Source organism: Typopeltis vanoorti, chromosome 9 (genome assembly GCF_054136105.1).
Source record: "Typopeltis vanoorti isolate ZY-2024b chromosome 9, IOZ_Tvanoo_1.0, whole genome shotgun sequence".
Classification (NCBI taxonomy): Eukaryota; Metazoa; Arthropoda; class Arachnida; order Uropygi; family Thelyphonidae; genus Typopeltis; species Typopeltis vanoorti.
Genome location: NC_143557.1, coordinates 128,361,235 through 128,380,801, shown reverse-complemented (window position 1 = coordinate 128,380,801; position 19,567 = coordinate 128,361,235). Strand labels below are relative to the sequence as shown.

Here is a 19,567-nt window from a genome sequence, read left to right as displayed (position 1 = left end):
GAAGAGATGTTGGAAATGGTCCAAAGGCGAATGACTAAGGTAATTTCTGACCTCTGGAATGTCGAGTATGAGGAAAGATTGAAAAGATGTAATTTGCAGAGTCTAGTGGAGAGAAGGAAGAGGGGAGATATGATAGAGACCTACAAGTTGGTAAGGGGTTGTTATAGGATCAATGGTGGAGAAGTTCTACAGAGAATAGTGGGAGATCAGGGGAGAACCAGAGGTCATCCCTGGAAACTGTATAAAGAGGGTGTGAGTAGGGGAGTGAGAGGCAGGTTTTTTTCGTGCAGAGTTGTGAGTGATTGGAATGCCTTGCCTGAGAGTGTGGTGTCTGCAAGGAGTTTGAATGTGTTTACACGATATGATGAGATGTGTGTATGAGATAAAAGGACCTCCTAGATGAGTTTTTGACTCCATGAGGTCTTGTTTAATAATAATAATAAACCTATGCTGTTATCTGGAAAGATTTCTATTCTTATCAATCCCATTTTTTATTCTCTCTAAATAGTCCTCTCCAGTAACTTCATCATCATGCCTGATGCCAAAAAATGGTTTACAGTTTGCTATCACTGATCGGGATTCTTTCGGCTTTTTTTTTCCCTCCCACTCTTTATAGACTGTTGCCAGACTCTTGGTCTCATATAGAAGCAGCAGGAAGTGCAGTTTTTTCATATTTCAAACAAGCAAACTTATCAAAAACGGTATGATGAGATGTGTGTATGACAAAGGGACGTTGTAGATGAGTTTTTGACTCCATGGAGTCTTAGGATAATAATATTAATAATAAAAGGACACATGCATTTGATAGACAAAATATGTTGTCCTAATAGCCTTAGTTGCTTCAGCTGTAATCTCAACTAACAACAACCAGCTATTGTTATCAGGGCAACTTCTTGTACATTCCCTTAATATACGTGGTGATATCCCATTCTTTATTAATATTAAGCTTTCAAAAATTCCAAACACTTCACATTCATGAAATGCCAATCTTTCTCCTTCCCTCCCCTGCCTGCCTCTAACCTGAAATATTCTAATAAAATACTGAATGAGTATTTCTACTATATCTTCAGCTGGAAATATCATCCATCTGCCACCTCCAGTTATCAGAGTCAGTCTTCTGTGCATTCTCTTTCATTTATTAGCCATCTTCTTTTCAGCCATTTTCTGTCCACTGCTGGATGAAGGCCTCCTTCAGTTCTTTTACTGTTCTTGGCAATGGTTGACCAATTTTCCCCAAAGAAATTTGACAATTCATCACTCCACCTTCGTTTAGAACATCCTCAGCCCTGTTTCCCTTCTTTTGGAATCCAATTCATTAGTATGGTGGTCCATCACTCATCTTCTGTTCTGAATAAATCCAGCCTCCATTTTAGTCACTTGTGATGAAGAATGATGTCAGTGATATGAGTCTGGCTTCTTATCCAGGTGTTTTGCTAGGCATCACTTTTAATGTGATGCCTAGCATCAACCTCTCCATTTTTCTTTGAGTTGTTGCTAGTTTATTTGTCAGTGCTTTTGTTAGAGACCAAGTTTCACAACCATATGTGATGACTGGAAGTAAATGTCTTCCTTTTTAAACAGAGTGGGACATCATTGTTTAGAAAAATGCTTTTCAGTTTTCTGAATACATTACAGGCAAGTTGAAGTTTCCTATTTATTTCCTTTTGGAGTCCACAGTTTAGATCAGTGAGATGACCTAAGTTTTGTATATTGAAGAAATTCTTTCCAAGAAATTATTTTCTATTATTATGTTTTTTTGGTGTTACAAAATGATTAAACATGTTTTTAATTTAAGTTAAGGGGATAATGTACCCATATATTATTATTACTATGATAAAGAGCCAAGAGGCTATTTTTCCGGCAGCAAAAAAAAATAGCCTCTTGGCTCTTTATGTTTTTAATTTTTTCTCTGTTTATTTTAGACTGACTTTTCTGCTTTCATGACATAGGTCTTCTATCATTATATTAAGATCTTCTGGAGTGTTTGCAAAAATTATATCATCTGCTTATCTTAGGTGTGCTAAGTTTCTGTTATTAATTTTCATGCCAAGGTTTGTCCAGTTTATATAAATAAAAATTTCTTGAAGGGCTGCTGTAAGGATTTGGGGTGATAGAGAGTCTCCTTGTCGGATACCTTTAATTGATATTTTATTAGTTGGATTGTTGCAGTGTGATATATTTCCTGGAGGAGGTCCATATATTCTCCAGGAACTCTCTGATTCTGAAGTGCTTTGATTATTGCATTAGTTTTGTTGGAATCAAATGCATTTTTCATAATCACTAAATATTAGCTATATAACTATAAAATTCACTAGAATTTTGTTTTGATATTTCTCTGCCAGTTTCAACTTCCTCACTAAGCTTATCACTTTCCTGGCCTGCACTCTGTACATCTCATGCACTGCTGATGAATATTCTCTTTATGCTTTTCTCATAACCTCCTCTTCCTTTGGATCTCCTGCTTATTTTCATGATTCATCTATTTCATCTGAATTCTGTTTATCCTTCTAATTTGAGAAGTGTAATCTAGTGTTGCCACAGCACAACACCTCAGAAGACTCATACACTACTGATCATACCACGGTAGTTTACCATTCTAATTTCTGGGCTTGTCATAGGTCTCCATAGGTGTAGCTCCTCATATCTCTTTTCTTCACTGAAACTTGTCCCTTTCTAGCTTTTTCCTATGCAAAGCAACATGGTCAACATCAACCACCAACTGGTAGCATTATAGACTTTTATTATTATCACTGTATTAACTGTTGTTAAATCCAACAGTCCTGTCTCTTGCTGTCCTCAGTACATGTTAGGTTAAATATAATCCTTAAGCAACTTAAAGAAATTCTTCTTACATATGCTTTTTCTTGCTTCCATTGTTAAATTCATCATTATTATCACCTTCCTGTCATAAACATGCCAACTTTTTCTTTCCTGGGCCAATCTCCTCCATTTCTCTCCTGCTGACTTTAATATAGGATCCACCCATTGCCTTATGGTCTACCAGGTTTTCTTTTTATGTGTCTGGGATACTAGTCTATTATTCTTGACTTCCATCTTATAGCACATATGAAGGATTAGTCCACTACTATTATTATTATTATTATCAACACCCGACCTCCATGGAGTCAGAGACTCATCATGGGAGGTACTCACTATTGCATACAACGCTCATCTAAACACGTCTTAAACTGGTTCAGTGTGTCCACCCTCCATGCAAAGAACCTACCTCCAATTCTACGAAAAATCTTTTCCATGTCTACCTGATAATAACCCCTGACCAGTTTATGTCTCAATCATATCCCCCCCCCTCTTCCTCCTATTCACAAGGCTCTGCAACTTACATTCCCTCAATCTGTCCTCGCACTACTGATCCATTATATAGTGAAAAAGAAAAAGTAATTCCCAGAATTACATTTTGAGGCATAACTTAAAAAAAATATTGCATTAGAAGCTATGGAAAAGTTTTAAACATAATGTGAGGTGTATTGCAAGAGGCATGTGTATAAATGTAACTGTAATGAAATACAAAATATTATTATTATTGTTATTATTCAGGCCTCCATGGAGTCAAAAGACTCATCATGGGAGGTCCTTTCTAGGAAACACAAAGTCTATCATACCACTCCTTGAACTCACTGACCGTTCTTGCTCTCACCACTCTATCAAGCATTCCACAGTTCAACTGCCCTCCATGCAAAGAAACCACTCCTCACCCTCTTGCTCACAGCTTCCATTTTCGAGAGTTATGCCTATTCAAAAAAAAAAAGCAGATATCTTCCCTTTTCCAACAGTGTTGCTAATCCTTATAAACAGTGTCCACTTCTTATGATGACATAATGACATCTTAACTGTATATCATTTGAATGGTTACTATTATACAAATTTATTTGTAGAGTTTTTTGTTTTGTTTTCTATTTATAAACTTTTTTTTTTTTTTTACATTCAAGCCTGTCTCTGTCTTACATATGTTGCATGGCGATATGTGTGAGACACAGCCTGGTATGAATGTGTTAAGTTATAGAATAATATCACTTAAGAGTTATTCCTTTTACAAAGCATCCATACAGATCAAGTCAGAAGAGTGAAACCCCATTTGCTGAAGGTTACAGATCGATGTTGGTGTGATAATGATGCCTGGGCCCAAGACAGATTATCTGTAAGCATTTCATGAATCCTGGATACTGAAAACTAGCTAATTATGCAGTTAATATAATTATTATGAATTTTATTATTAGCATTATTAGACCTTCATTGTGTTATGAAACTCTATGAGAGTCTCCTCAAATACTGTTTTCAGTGTGCCTATTACATTATCTATTATTGCAGTTTTCTCAAAACAGCACTTGACAGTATTGAACTGATTTGCAGAATAAAATAGAACCATTGAGGAATAATATAAATGATATAGTAAGGTACATCTTAAAGATATTAATTGGAAATAAAACTGTAGTTTAAATTAAATGATTCTATTTTATGCATGTTTATCATGTTATGTTCAGATTTAAATCACAACTTTGAAATAAATACAAAATACACTTAATTTAAGCTTTTATTTTGACTTGGAATTAGATGTTGAATGAGATAATTAAACACATGTTGCAATTCAAAGATTCTTTTGTTAGCCAGAACTTTAAGCACACAGACTTCTTTTGTTAATCTTAGCCTTTCTCATCACCAGCACTAAAAAATTCATTCCATAGTGACTTTTTGAAAATAAATCCAGCAATAACAAAGCATAATGAAAAAACACAACTCTAGCTCCAGATGTTTCATTTTGCCCACATTTTGTAGAGCTTCGCTTGGCTTTCTGCCAAGAATAGTCGATTCGTGCTGAAGGGGAGAAAGAAATGAAGGTTGTACGAATTGGTCGCCAACATGCAAAATGACGTGCTTTCTTGTATGTCGCTGTACTAGTTTAAAAACTATAATGTTCATAAAAGAAAAACCAAATTTTCCGACCTGTAATAAAAAACAAACTCATCCTAGAAGACGGATTGATTACCCTATTATCGGAATGGATTCTCCTTTTTGTGACATGCGCAGAAGTGTCGAAGGGTCTCGAATCTGTGGGCATACCATACCCAAACATACAGCCTGCCTACATAGACAGCTCCACCTACAAACCTGCCAAACAATTACCTATATAACTTTCCTCTCTCATGGACAGCTCTCCCTAATTTATTCTATTCACTTTAAAACAATAATAGAAAATCTTAGCATATAAGATTCAGACATCATTTAATTTTGGCATTACTTCATTGTTCATCAGTGTGCCTTTAACAAAGACTCTTGACCTTATTAAGCCAAATTTGCTCACTGAAATTTATGAATTATTCAGATCACCATTTATTCAGGTTATTTTACATGTAAAGGAAAAATATACAAATAGCTAGATAGGACTGCTATGGGTTGCTTCATTCTCTTTCCTCCACTAGCCAATTTCTATATGAAATTTCTGGAAAACTAAGCACTCAGCTAAACGTAAACCAGCAGCTTTACTATGCTATATGCATGATGTTTTTGCTATTTGGCTTCGCTGCCTAAACACATTAAATACATTACAGCATGATTAAACAATCAACAATTAAAAATTCACTTTGCCACAAAAAAAAAACTATCTCCCTTTCCTAGACAGTAGTGACACAAATAGTAAATGGTTTGTTACGTTCTCTTTTATAGAAATTCACACATGCCAGAAGGTTAAATAAACAATCACACTACCACCCATCTAAACAGTATGATATCCTCAGAACACTTATTATGGAGCCAAAATTATTCATTCTAATGACACAGCCTTGGAAACTGAACCCAGGTACCTTTGCAACACTTTTTTAGTCAGTGGCTATAGCCTCCATAAAATGACAAAAGACTGCATGCTCTGTCTGGTTCTCTCCTGATCTCCCACTGTTTTCTGCAGAACCTCTCCAATATTGATCTTATAAAACCCCTTTACTGACTTGTAGGTCTCTATCATATCTCCCTTCTTCCTCCTATCCACTAAACTCTGTATATCTTGGTATATCTTGATCAGATATACCAAGAATAGCAATCAGAACTTTACCACCTTTGCTGCGAGTTGCCCGAGTTTGTACTACGTACTAGGACTACTTGCATTAGCTCACGCTAGTAATCACCGATACTTTTATAGTTTCCTATATTTGGCATGAAACTCTCTAATTCCAATCTTTGATTGGTTTTATTATTATTATTCGTGACACCTCCAAGGAGTCCGAAGACTCATCATGGGAGGACAACTACTATACAACTGTCCATCTCCACTACTACATAGAACCTCTACTACCAATCACCTACATCAACGGTATCTACTGCCCACAACCATCATCTCTAGTATTTTTTGTCTGTAAATTGCGTGTGTTCTGAAGGGCCAATTTGTCTATATGCAGGATGAAAAACCCGAGTTTCCAGGAGATAAAAACCCTGTTACCTCCGTATGAGATCGGCTAACTCACCTTCAATTGAAAACGTCCATATACAGATTCCTCCCATCATGACAAGAATCGAACTTAGGCCTTTTCTAATCGAACAGCACAACGTACCATCGTTCTTCCAGTTGCACTACGGAGGGGCTAAATTGCATCTTCTCAACCTTTCCTCATATTCGATATTCCAGAGGTCAGAAACGACCTTAGTTAGTTGTCTCTGGCCCCTTTCCAACATCTCTTCATCCTTTTGAAAACCAGGCGACCATATCTGTGCACAGTAGTTCATGTGTGGCCTAATCAAAGCCTTATACAATAGAACAAGAATCTCCCTACTTCTACAAGTCAGTGTCCTCCACATGATTCCCAGAAGTCTTTGTGTTGTCTTCACAATTTTGGCAATGTGTCCCCTAAATTTCAGATCCTTATCTACTATCACCCCAAGATGTCTTATTTCTAACTCCTCCGACAATATATCTTTACCAAGCATAAATTCTACATCCCATCTTTGTTTCCCGAATAACCTTACATTTTACAACATTGAGCTCTCATCCCCCATTCCCATGCCATACCAGTTACTCAATATGTATGGGGGATGAATTTACCAGGTACATTCTCTCAATTTATTCAAGGGTTCTTGTGATCACAATATCTTCTATCTTCTCTACTCTTCATAGTTTGCCCCAACTTTGCATCATCTGCAAACAACTGAATATCTCCATCCAAATCTTTGCTAATATCATTAACATACAAGTTAAACAGTAATGGCCCTAAAACAGAACCCTGAGGTACACCACTAGTGACCTTTCTCTTCCAGGGTATTGCTCCCCCACACACAGCTTGCTGATACTTATCAGACAGCCAGTCTTCGATCCAATGCACTAATCTAATATCCAACCCCATCCACTCTAGTTTGACTATCAACTTATCATGTGGTAATCTATCAAACCCCTTTGTGAAATCTAAGTATACTACTGTGTATCCCTCTCCTCTGTCCAAGGAAGTCGTCACCTTATTGTAATAAGTAAGTAGATTACTAAAACATGACCTCCCTTTAGTAAATCCATGCTGTCCATCAAAGATAATACCATTGTTGTCAACCCAATTCTGGATCCTAGTTCTCACCAGCTTCTCCAACAACTTAACCACAACACCTGATATACAGATAGGCTTATAATTTGATGCTTGAGTTCTATCACCTCCCTTATGAAACATCACAATCTTGCCTTCCTATCACTCCTTTGAAACTTGATCCAGTGCAAGACTCATATTAAATGGAAGAATTAGGACTATTAATTTGCCAAAGATCTGAGAGAGAGTCATTCTAAGACTATATTATCACAATCTTCTCCAAATTAACTGCACTGTTACCTGTTTCCCCCTCCCCCCAGCACCTTGTGAGGACATTATGGTAATAATGTCCTCACTAGATTGGAATGAAGAGTTAGTATTTGAGAGAAAAACAAATTTCTTGAGATACAGTTATCTTAGGCAGTATGTAGAGGAGAGTTTGTGAGGATTGCGAGTTTTTGATCTGATCATTTCATCAGAGGAGGTGATTGTGGGTGCAGTGTTGCACTTCCCTCTCCAAATTGGTGATCATCTGGTGGTTAGCAAGCGATATGAATGCTTCTGTGAGGAAAAGATGTCTGTTAAATTACAAGGAAAGTAATTATGAAAAGCTTAGATTACAGCTTGGAGCTATTCCATGGAATGAGAGTTAAGCGGGAAGGAAATAAATGCTGCTTGAGCAATGACAAAGTGATACTTAATAGCATCACTGTGTGAATGTAATTAGAAGGTCAAAAGGCTGATATAAGGTAGGTATCAAATGGATGAATGAGGGAATTAAGCCTGAAGATAGGATGCGTGAGGAGTGTTTGCCAGGAGGAATGATAGAAAGTGTGGTTTACCAGTTAAGCCACACTTGTGAAAGGGTGGATGAGATGATTGTGATGGTGGGAACAAATGACTTGAGTGGTGGTGTAAATAGGGCAGTAAGAGATATGAGATTCTTGCTTGAGGTGTTACAAAAGAAGACACAGAGAGAGGAAAGATGTGTGTGTGTTGCCTAGGTATGATAATGAAAAGCTGAGCAGAAGAGCAGTAATATTGAACCACATAACAGCTAGAATGTGTGACAAGAGAGGACTGGAATATGTGGATGCTTGGGTTGCATTTGAGGACAGAGAGGAATTGTATGCGAGAGACCGCTTAAATTTGAATGAGGAAGGACATAGGCATCTGGAGAGATTGCTGTTTTGAACAACTCAGTGTGTCCCAGGGAGGATGGTAGCAGGGTTGACCTCTTGTGGGAATGGGTACTTGGGAAAAGGGGGATAACATCAGCTAACACTGAACCCAGTGGAGTCTGCAGGGGATAATGCTGGGTATAGAAACAATGGCATTTATATGCTTTATACTAATGCCAAGAGTATCCGGAATAAGGGAGAGGAATTGGTGGTGCAGATAGCATCAGCCTGGCCAAAAATTATTGGGATCACTGAGACGTGGTTCACAGAAGAGGATATAATAACAGGAATAGAAGTCGCTGGGTATAGCATTTTTCGGCAGGATAGGAAGGGAAAGCGTGGTGGTGGGGTACTGCTTATGATAAGTGATGACCTATGTCCTCTAAGAGTAGAGGCTTTGGAAGGAAGTGATACAAATGATTTTGAGAGCATATGGTGGGAGGTAGAGGTAGGCAAGACAGGATATTTAGTGGGGTGTTGCTACAGACCCAGGAGAACAGAGGATGGGGACCAGGAGATGTTTAGACAGTTGAGTTTGGCAACTCCAAGAAGAATGATTGTTATGGGAGATTTTAACTACAGTAGTATAAACTGGGGAGAGGAAGATGCATATAGCAATAGGGGAATTGAATTTCTAGAATTCTTGAGGGACAAATGTCTTAGGCAACATGTAACAGAGGGAACAAGAGGTTCAAGAGTTTTGGATTTGGTTATAGCATCAGAAGAGTTGATAATAACCGAGATGACATCTCTCCCACCAGCTGGAGAGAGTGACCATATGATTTTGACTTGGAAAATGAATAGACATGCAGGAGTATCAAAGAGACGGCAACGTATGTGGAATTATAAGGCAGGTGATTATAATAATCTAAGACATCAACTTGGGTAAGTTTCGTGGAGGGAGGAATTGGAAGGCCGGGATATCATTAGTGCATGGGAAATTATGAAGGAATATTTGTTAGCAGCAATGGTAAGGTGTATACCAAGAGTGAACAAGTGGACACAATTTGGGGTAAAGTGGATGACAAACAATATTAAACAGGAATTGCATGCGAAAAAGAGGCTATGGATGAGATATAAGGAGACAGGTGAAGAGAAGATGCATGAAGAGTATAAGACACAGGCCAGAAGAGTGACTAGCATGGTAAGGAAGACAAAACTGGAATATGAGAGGAGATTGGCCCTAAAATCCAAAGAAAATCCTAGGGAATTTTTTAACTATTTGGCCAGTAGGATGAGAAATGACTGTCGAAGAATGATATTGTGGGATAAAAATGGGAATAGAGTGAGTGATGCAGAGGACATAGTGGAATTGTTCAATGAACACTTTATTGGAGTATTTCATTCTGGAGGACTCAGTTTTAATGCTAGAGGGATTGGGCAGGTTCGAGGTTTAGAGGTACAGGAGGAGAGTGTGTTTCAAATACTGAGTACTCTGGATGTTAGTAAAGCTGTGGGACTGGATGGTATTTCACCACAAGTTTTGAGAGAGTGTGCTAGAGAACTGACAGTGCTTTTGACCTGACTTTTCAATGAAAGTCTGGCTGCGGGAAAGGTTCCATTGGAATGGAAGTAAGGTAAGATAGTGCCATTGCATGAGGTTGGTAGCAAGTGGAAGTGTCTAATTATAGGCCTGTTTGTATATCATCAGTAGTTAGTAAGATCTTGGAGAAAGTAGTGAGGGACCATATACAGCATTGGGCAGATGAGGATAATGTTATCTGTGAGATTCAACATGAATTTGTGAAGGGCCGCTCTTGTTTTAGCAATATGCTAGTCTTTTATGATAGTTACAAGAGCATTAGATGAGGGAAAGGCATATACTGCCATTTTCTTAGACTTAGCAAAGGCATTTGACAGGGTGCCACATGATAAGCTAATGTTTAAGTTGCAGCACATGGATGTGAGATTGGTCAACTGGATTCAGGATTGGCTGTCCGATAGGTATCAGAGATTTGTGTATGGTAGGGCAGTTTCAAGGAAGCAGAGGGTTACAAGTGGGGTTCCACAGAGCTCAGTACTGGGTCCTATATTGTTTAACCTTTATATCAATGACATTATCAGTGGATTGCAAGGGGATATTCAATTGTTTGCGGATGATGCGAAGCTGGGAAGGATTATTAGTAATAGTGCAGATGTGGTAGCCCTGCAAGTGGATTTGAATAAGTTAGATAGATGGGCAAATGAATGGGGGAGTTTCAATTTAATGCAGCAAAATGTAAGGTCTTGAGGTTTTGGAAACATCGATGGGATGCTGCATTCTCTATGGGAGGAGTTATACTGGAGGAAGTAAGGGAGACAAGAGATGAGATCTGGGGGTTGATAATTGATAGAAACCTGAAATTTAGGGGACATATTGCAAAGGTGGTGAATGTAACACAGAGGATTGCTGCAATAATGAGAAGGACGCTGACCTGCAGAGATAAAACGGTTATCATTCCGTTGTGTAAGACCCTGATCAGACCACACTTGTACTATTGTTCTCAGATTTGGTTCCCAGATTTGAAGGGGATAAATTAATTGTGGAAAGGGTACAAAGGCAGATAACAAAGAAGGTTTCAATACTGTACAATGATAGTTATAAGGATCGGCTGAGGGATTGTGGACTGCAGAGGTTGGTGAATAGAAGAAGGAGAGGTGATATGATCGAACTTTTAAACTGTTGAGAGGTGGTTACAGGGTTGACACTCGGGCGTTCTTTCGCTTAGTTGAACAGCGGGAAGGAGTGATGACAAGAGGCCATTCCTGGAAGTTACGAAAGGAAACTGTGAACAAGAGGGTGAGGAGTGGTTTTTTTGCATGGAGCAGGTGGTTGAACCATGGAATACATTGCCTGATGGAGTGGTGAGAACGAGAACGGTCAATGAGTTTAAGAAATGGTATGTGTTTCTTAGGCGCGACCTCCTCTCGATTAGTTTTGATAGACTTTGTGTTTCTTAGGAAGAACCTCCCACGATGAGTCTTTTGACTCCATGGAGGCCTGAATAATAATAATAATATGGAAGAAGAAGAAGAAGGTACTGTGGAGGTAGCACTAGTATAATGAATAATGAAAGAGTATAATGACAGCAAAAGAGATGCTGTCATTAGCAACTGATCTGCTTATTTCTGCTCAGTAAGAGCAGAAATTAACAGATCAGGCTTAGAAAAATTCTAAAGAGTTTTGTTGATATATGGCAAGGAAAGAAGAATGATTAATACAAGATAATGTTTATGGAGGAAAATGGTAGACTAGTAACTGCTGCAGACACAGTTGAGGTATTAAGCAAGCAGAAATCATGAGAGGCTCAAGAGTAGAAGAAATTGGAGAGAATTTACTGGTGATTGAGGAAGAGGTATATGAGTAGTTAAGAAAGCTTGATGTCAATAAGGCAATAGGTAGATGACAAATCACCATGTGTCTAGGGGAATGTCCCATGGAATTAGTATCACCATTGGCTCACCTGTTTAACAAGCACTTTGGAACTGCACAAGTCCCAAAGGTGTGGAAGGAAGATAACCTTGTTCCACTTTACAGTGGTAATGATAAGGTTAGGTTTCAGATTATAGGGTAATTGGAGTTGCAGTTAAGATCTTGGAGAGGTTCCTGAGAGATACAGAAGTTGGTTGTTAACATCAATATTCTCTGTGCTTATCAGCATGGGTTTGTTAAAGGGAGGTCATGTTTTACCAACTTACGTACTTACTATAACAAGGTGACAAATATATATTGGACAAGAAAGATACAGTGGCATATTTAGATTTTGCAAAGGCTTTTAATAGATTACCATGAAACATGTTGGTAACTAAATTGGAGGAGATGGGATTGAATGATAGAGTTGGATAGGTTATTGGTTGTCAGATAGGTATCAGCAAGTTTTGTATGGAGAGCAGTATCCCAGAAGAGAAAAGTCACTAGTGGTGTGCTGCAGGGATCTGATTAGAAGGCCATTGTTGTTTAACTTGTTTATTAATGATATTAGGATGGATTTAACTGAGATATACAATGGTTTGCAATTCATGCAAAACTGGAGGACAGCAATAAGGAATCAAGCAAATATTTTGGCTGTACAGGAGGACCTGAATAGATTGCATGAGTGAGCAAGTAAGTAAAACCATCAGTTCATTGTTGCAAAGTGTAAGGTTTTGAAATTTGGTAGGCAACAATGAGATGCAGAGTATACACTTGGCAGGGATTTTTTGAAGGAAGTTGAAAAAACAGAAGATCTGGGAGTGATGGTGAACAAAAAACTGAAGTTTACTGAAGTTTGTATAAGGCCTCACATGAATTATTATGCACAGGTTTGGCCACTATGTTTTCATGGTGATGAGGATATATTAGAAATGATCAGAGAAGATTGACTACGGTGATAACTCATCTTTGGGATTTTGGATATGCAGAAAGATTGAGAGAATGCATTTTGCAAAGCTTCATTAATAGAAGGAGGGGAAGGAATTATGAATGAGACATTTAATTTGGTATGTTAATTGTTCTATGAAGCCTGTACCTGCCTAGCCACTTCTCACATCAAAACCAAATGATCACTTTTTCCGATTGGTGGAATCATGGTGATATCTTTTATTATCATATCCCACCACTCACTGTCAGCATGTTTTGTTTCTCGGTAGTATGGTAGTTAGTATCCCTGCCTGTCGTGCGGGAGACCGGGGTTTGATTCCTCGCCGGGGAGAAGATTTCGTTGTTTGATTTTGGTGCTAGTGTCGCCGTAGCACGTGGCGGTGAATTTGAGCTGTGCTGAAGAAAGTGAGTTTTTAATTGGTGAATAGACCGTTTTTTATGAGTACTAAATTGTTTCTCTGGAATACGAGTTTATTATAGTGGTTGTTTTTTTGAAGTTAGTGCTGTCGCGATTTTGTGTATTTTGTTTACCGAAAAGACGGGGCAGGTGCATAATGGTGGAAGACGAAGCTAAATACATTACTGTATTTAGTTTTATTTCATTTATTTAGTGTACTTAATGTTTTGTTTTGCTTGTAATTGTTTATACTTTTCTTATTTATTTATACTCCCTAATACTTATTTGGCATTTATTTTTGACACTATTTTGAATAATTAACGATTACGCTAGTAGTCCCTTGGCAGTAACGAATGATGGCGTCAGCTGCAGTCGCAAATGGCGTGTCGCCAAGTCCTCCGCCATTTAGGCACTCTATTATAAGCAATATAATAAGGGAGTTTGTAGCATGCAGTATTTGCGGTATGTATGTGCCTTGGGAATTGGAGATCTGGCTTGTGAGAGAGGAGGGAGTGCATATGTGTTTAAAGTGCAGGCAGTGGGAGGAAATAAATACAGCAGATATCTCAATAACCGACCTTGTTGCTCCAGGAATGGGAAATAAATACAGGAAGATGAGTAGTGTGATAGGAGAGAATGAAGAAAAAATTGTGAATGAGAAAATAATAGTTGATAGTGTAGAAGTTGTGAGTGACCGTGAAAGTTTAGGAGATGGTTTTGTTTGGGAGAGTGAATTTCAATTTAGAGTGACTGACCTGCAGAGGGAGATAGAGTAGGTGGAATGTATGGTAAATATGAAAGATGAAATTAGGAGAATGGAAGGCAAATCGGAGTAGGGGAGAGAGAGAGAGAGTTTTGGGATTGAGCGGAGAGAAATTTGTGAATGATAAAAGAGGAGAGAATGGAATTGGATGTGGAAATGGAAATGGAGAGAATGGAAACAGGAGAGAGAGGTATGGGAGTGCTAGAAGAGGAGAGAAAAGGAAACAGTAGGAGAGAGATATGGGAGTGCTAGAAGAGGAGAGAATGGAAACAATAGGAGAGATGGAATGAGAGAGAGGTATGAGAGTGCTAGAAGAGGAGAGAATGGAAACAGTAGGAGAGACGGAATGAGAGAGAGGTATGGGAATGCTAGAGGAGGAGAAATGGAAACAGTAGGAGAGAGGGAATGAAAGAAGAGGAGAAAATGGAAATAATAGGAGAGAGAGAATGGTACAAGGTATAATGTATGGGGACTCAATGATCCGTGGTGTTCAAGATGGGATGAACGAGGAGTGTTTGCCAGGAGGAACGATAGAAAGGGTGGCTTTGGCAGTTAAGAGAGGTGAAAGTGTGGATGAGATGATTGTGATAGTGGGAACAAATGATTTGAGTGGTAGCATAAATAGGGCAGTGAAAGATACGGGATTCTTGCTTGAGGTGGTACGAAAGAAGACACAGAGAGGAAAGATAGTGTGTGTGTTGCCTAGGTATGATAATGACGAGCTGAGCAGAAGAGCAGTAATATTGAATCACATAACAGCTAGAATGTGTGACAAGAGAGGACTGGAATATGTGGATGCTTGGGTTGCATTTGAGGACAGAGAGGAATTGTATGCGAGAGACCGCTTAAATTTGAATGAGGAAGGACATAGGCATCTGGAGAGATTGCTGTTCTGAACAACTCAATGTGTCCCAGGGAGGACGGTAGCAGGGTTGACCTCTTGTGGGAATGGGTACTTGGGAAAAGGGGGATAACATTAGCTAACACTGAACCCAGTGAAGTCTGCAGGGGATAATGCTGGGTATAGAAACAATGGCATTTATATGCTTTATACTAATGCCAGGAGTATCTGGAATAAGGGAGAGGAATTGGTGGCGCAGATAGCATCAGCCTGGCCAAAAATTATTGGGATCACTGAGACGTGGTTCAGAGAAGAGGATATAATAACAGGAATAGAAGTCGCTGGGTATAGCATTTTTTGGCAGGATAGGAAGGGAAAGCATGGTGGTGGTGGGGTACTGCTTATGATAAGTGATGACCTATGTCCTCTAAGAGTAGAGGCTTTGGAAGGAAGTGATACAAATGATTTTGAGAGCATATGGTGTGAGGTAGAGGTAGGCAAGACAGGATATTTAGTGGGGTGTTGCTACAGACCCAGGAGAACAGAGGATGGGGACCAGGAGATGTTTTGACAGTTGAGTTTGGCAACTCCAAGAAGAATGATTGTTATGGGAGATTTTAACTACAGTAGTATAAACTGGGGAGAGGAAGATGCATATAGCAATAGGGGAATGGAATTTCTAGAATTCTTGAGGGACAAATGTCTTAGGTAACATGTAACAGAGGGAACAAGAAGTTCAAGAGTTTTGGATTTGGTTATAGCATCAGAAGAGTTGATGATAACCAAGATGACATCTCTCCCACCAATTGGAGAGAGTGACCATATGGTTTTGACTTGGAAAATGAATAGACATGCAGGAGTGTCAAAGAGACGGGAATATGTGGAATTATAAGGCAGGTGATTATAATAGTCTAAGACGTCAACTTGGGTAAGTTTTGTGGAGGGAGGAATTGGAAGGCCGGGATATCATTAGTGCATGGGAAATTATAAAAGAATATTTGTTAGCAGCAATGGTAAGTTGTATACCACGAGTGAACAAGAGGATACAATTTGGAGTAAAGTGGATGACAAACAATATTAAACAGGAATTGCTTGGGAAAAATTCAAGAAACCTACGTGTTCAAAGAGGATTAAAAACCTTGGGTTGATTATTACATCATTGGATGCTATTGTGAAGAAAGAAGGATTTTGGGAAAGTGATACTAGTTGAAGAAAATACTCACCTGTTTGACTGAGATATTAGCATTCCTCTTTCTCTCCAATCAACAAGCTGTGGGTTCGAATCTAGCCATGAACATGAATATTTGTGATAGTCTTTAGGTGAAAGATGAATTTTATCACACTGTGTGATATTGCTGTTCTGATTATTGGAATCCTGAAGTGCTGTGAAAAAAATTCATGTTTGGTTTCTAGAACAGGATTTCTAATTATGTAAAAAATAAAATAAAGATATAAAAAAAGAACTGATTATTATTATTTACATCTGACCTCATCATCTGACACAATGCTCATCCAACCTTGCCTTTAACTGATTCAATGTGAATACATTCACAACACACTCAGGCAATGCATTCCAATCACCAACCACTCTCCATGTAAAGAACCTGTTCCTCATTCCTCTGCTCACACCCTCCTGACAATTTCCAGCAATAGCCTATTGTTCTACCTACCCCTCCCATTCTATGAAAAATCTACTATATGTCAACCTGATAACAACCCCTGACTAGCATATATATCTCAATCATATCCTCCCCCCTCCTCTTCCTATTCACGAGGCTTTGCAGTTTTCATTCTCTCAATCTGTCCTCGTATTCCACATTCCAAAGATCACTAACCATCTTTTATGAATCTTTTCTGGATCCTTTCTAACATATCCTCATTGCCATGAAAACCAGGAACCAAATCTGGACACAATAATCCATATGTGGCCTGATCAAGGCTTTATACAATGCATCATAACCTCTCTATTTCTGCATGTCAGGGTCCTCTGCAGCATTGCCATTATCTGACGTGATGTCTTCACAACTTGTGCAATATGGCACCTGAATTTCAGATCCTTCTCCATCATCGCTCCTAGATCTCTCATCTCCTCTACCACCTTTAAAGTTTTCCGACCAAATGTATACTTTGCATCCCATCGCTGCTTACCAAATTTCAGTTCCACTCACCTGGCCATTCATGCAATCTATTTAAGACCTCCTGTAAGGCCATAACATCTGCTTGATCTGCATTGCTCTTCCCAATTTTGCATCTGCAAACAGTTGCATATTATTAGTTAAATCCATCATTAATACACAAATTGAATAACGATGGTCCCAAAACTGACCCCTGTGACACCTCACTAGTGACCTTCTTTCAGGATACTGCACTGCCATGAACAACTTTCTGATAGCTATCTGACAGCCAGTCACTGATCCAACTCAGAAGTCTGTTATCCAATCCCATCTGTTTCAGTTTATTTAAACGTTTGTCATGTGGCAGTCTATCAAAAGCCTTTACAAAATCCAAGTATACCACTGTATAAGCATCTTCCCTGTCCAAAGTATTTGTCACCTTGTTATAGTACATAAGTAAAACATGATCTCCCTTTAACAAACATATGCTGATTACCACAGCGAATACTGCTGTTATTGACCGATTTCTCATTAATCTTTCTAGTACCTTCACCACAACTCCAGATATACAGATTGTCCTATAATTTGAAGCTACAGCCTTGTCACTTCCATTATGCAGTGGAACAATTTTACCCTCCTTCCATGCCCTTGGAACCTGTGCTGTTGTAAGACTTATTAAACAGACATACCAGTGCTACTACCAATTCCCTGGATCATTTTTTTAAGATGCATTGTGATATGCCATCAAGTCTTGACATAAAGGTTATTTATTTCCTGAGATACCTCCTGCTCACTCAATTAGCCATCCTCTACTGTCTGCTCTGCACTTATGTTTCTCATGATTCCACCCTGATCAGGATGAACCACCCTTATAAAATGATCAATGAATACCTCAACAATGTCTTCTGCAGTTGTTATCATTCTACTATTTTCATCCATTATCGTCATCTTACCATAATCACAATTCCTTCTACTTGCCACATATATAAAAAAACTCTCTAGAGTTTTCTTCACCTGATTGGCCAATTTCTGCTCATAGTCCACTTTTGTTTTCCTTACTAACTGAGTCACTATCCCTGCTTGTTCTTTACATTCTTCATGTAACTGATAATTATCATTATCCATCTTGTACTGCCTCCAAAGTACCTTCTTCTTCTTCTAGATTTCATTCTTAAGCTCTTCATTCATTCATTCATTTTACACCTACCTTATTCAGCCTTGTGGCCTTCAGAATACATTTAAACACTGATGCTGTTATGTATTTCTTTGTCAGTTCCCAAGCAGCATTTATTTCCTTGCTGCTCAACTCCTTTTCCATGCTGTAGCTCAGGCGTGGCCAACCTATACAAGGGTCAATATATCATGAGAGGTAGCATCACAGGCTGCACACTTTTAGACAAAACTTAAATAAAAATAAACTCTGCATTTTTTCAAGGCAATAGTTATTATGTATGGAATAACTATATTTGTTAAATCATTTTACTACTGGAAGAACAATATAAAATACTTGATTGATTTGAATATAAGTTGTTAAATTAAATTTAATTACATATTTCTGGTTTTTTTACATGTAACACAAATTAAAGAACACTGTGAGCGTTCATGTGTGGCAACAAGTTCATCAAAGTCAATTCGGTTTAGTTTGGTTTAATAAAAATAGATTTCTGAGCACTAACCTTTCTCTCCAAATTACATACAATTTTAGTACGTACTTGTCCAACATATTCTTGGTATTTAGCGGCATGGTGCTGCATGTAATGGCGTTTGAGGTTATATTCCTTGTGCATAGACAATACTTGCAAACACACAAGGTACTGTGGTTTGTTGTCGTTATTGTTTATAAACAGAAATTCATCACCCATTTCTCCAAATGACCTGTTTTCTTCACAGATCTTACATTTCTTATTCATAATACACAAAAGCTAAAGTAACTGACCAGGGGACACAAACTGCAACAATGACACTGTTAACTGTGAAACTGAGTCTCTGAAACTGATCACTGTAACCAGAGCAGAGCAAGTGACTTTCAGTGATGCGTTACTCTGGAGCACATATAAATCTACCACTCCCACTACTACAACTCGCACAGAGAAGCAGTAGATTTTATAAATTGCCAGTCTGGCTGGCCGAGTGTTTAGCATATCTGCTCTCCAGCCAAAAGGCTGCTGGTTCGAATCCCGCCTAGGGCATGGATGTTTGCAATTGTCTGTGGAAAAACTAGTGGTGGTGGTGGTGGTGGTCGGCGGTAGATGCCGTTGGTGTAGTTGTGGTTAGTTATAGTTGGTGGATTGAGTGGTGGATGTATGACATCCACCACTCGCTATATATAATCATCAGAAATAATGATTATAACTAGTATATCAATCAGAAAATCTGTGAACGAAGCTAATAGCTAAATTGATAATACATATAATTTAATAT

The 19,567-nt window shown here is 38.5% G+C and overlaps 1 protein-coding gene across 2 annotated transcripts in view; it reads left to right on the top strand.

Annotated features, from left to right (window-relative positions):
- Positions 1 to 19,567, top strand: part of LOC150103528 (uncharacterized) — a 139,689-nt gene that overhangs the window by 37,575 nt on the left and 82,547 nt on the right. For both annotated transcript variants that reach the window (XM_090398212.1, XM_090398211.1), the window contains exon 4: positions 4,057 to 4,156. In XM_090398212.1, coding sequence (XP_090254338.1) covers positions 4,057 to 4,156 — 100 coding nt within the window. The remainder of the gene's footprint in view (positions 1 to 4,056; positions 4,157 to 19,567) is intronic.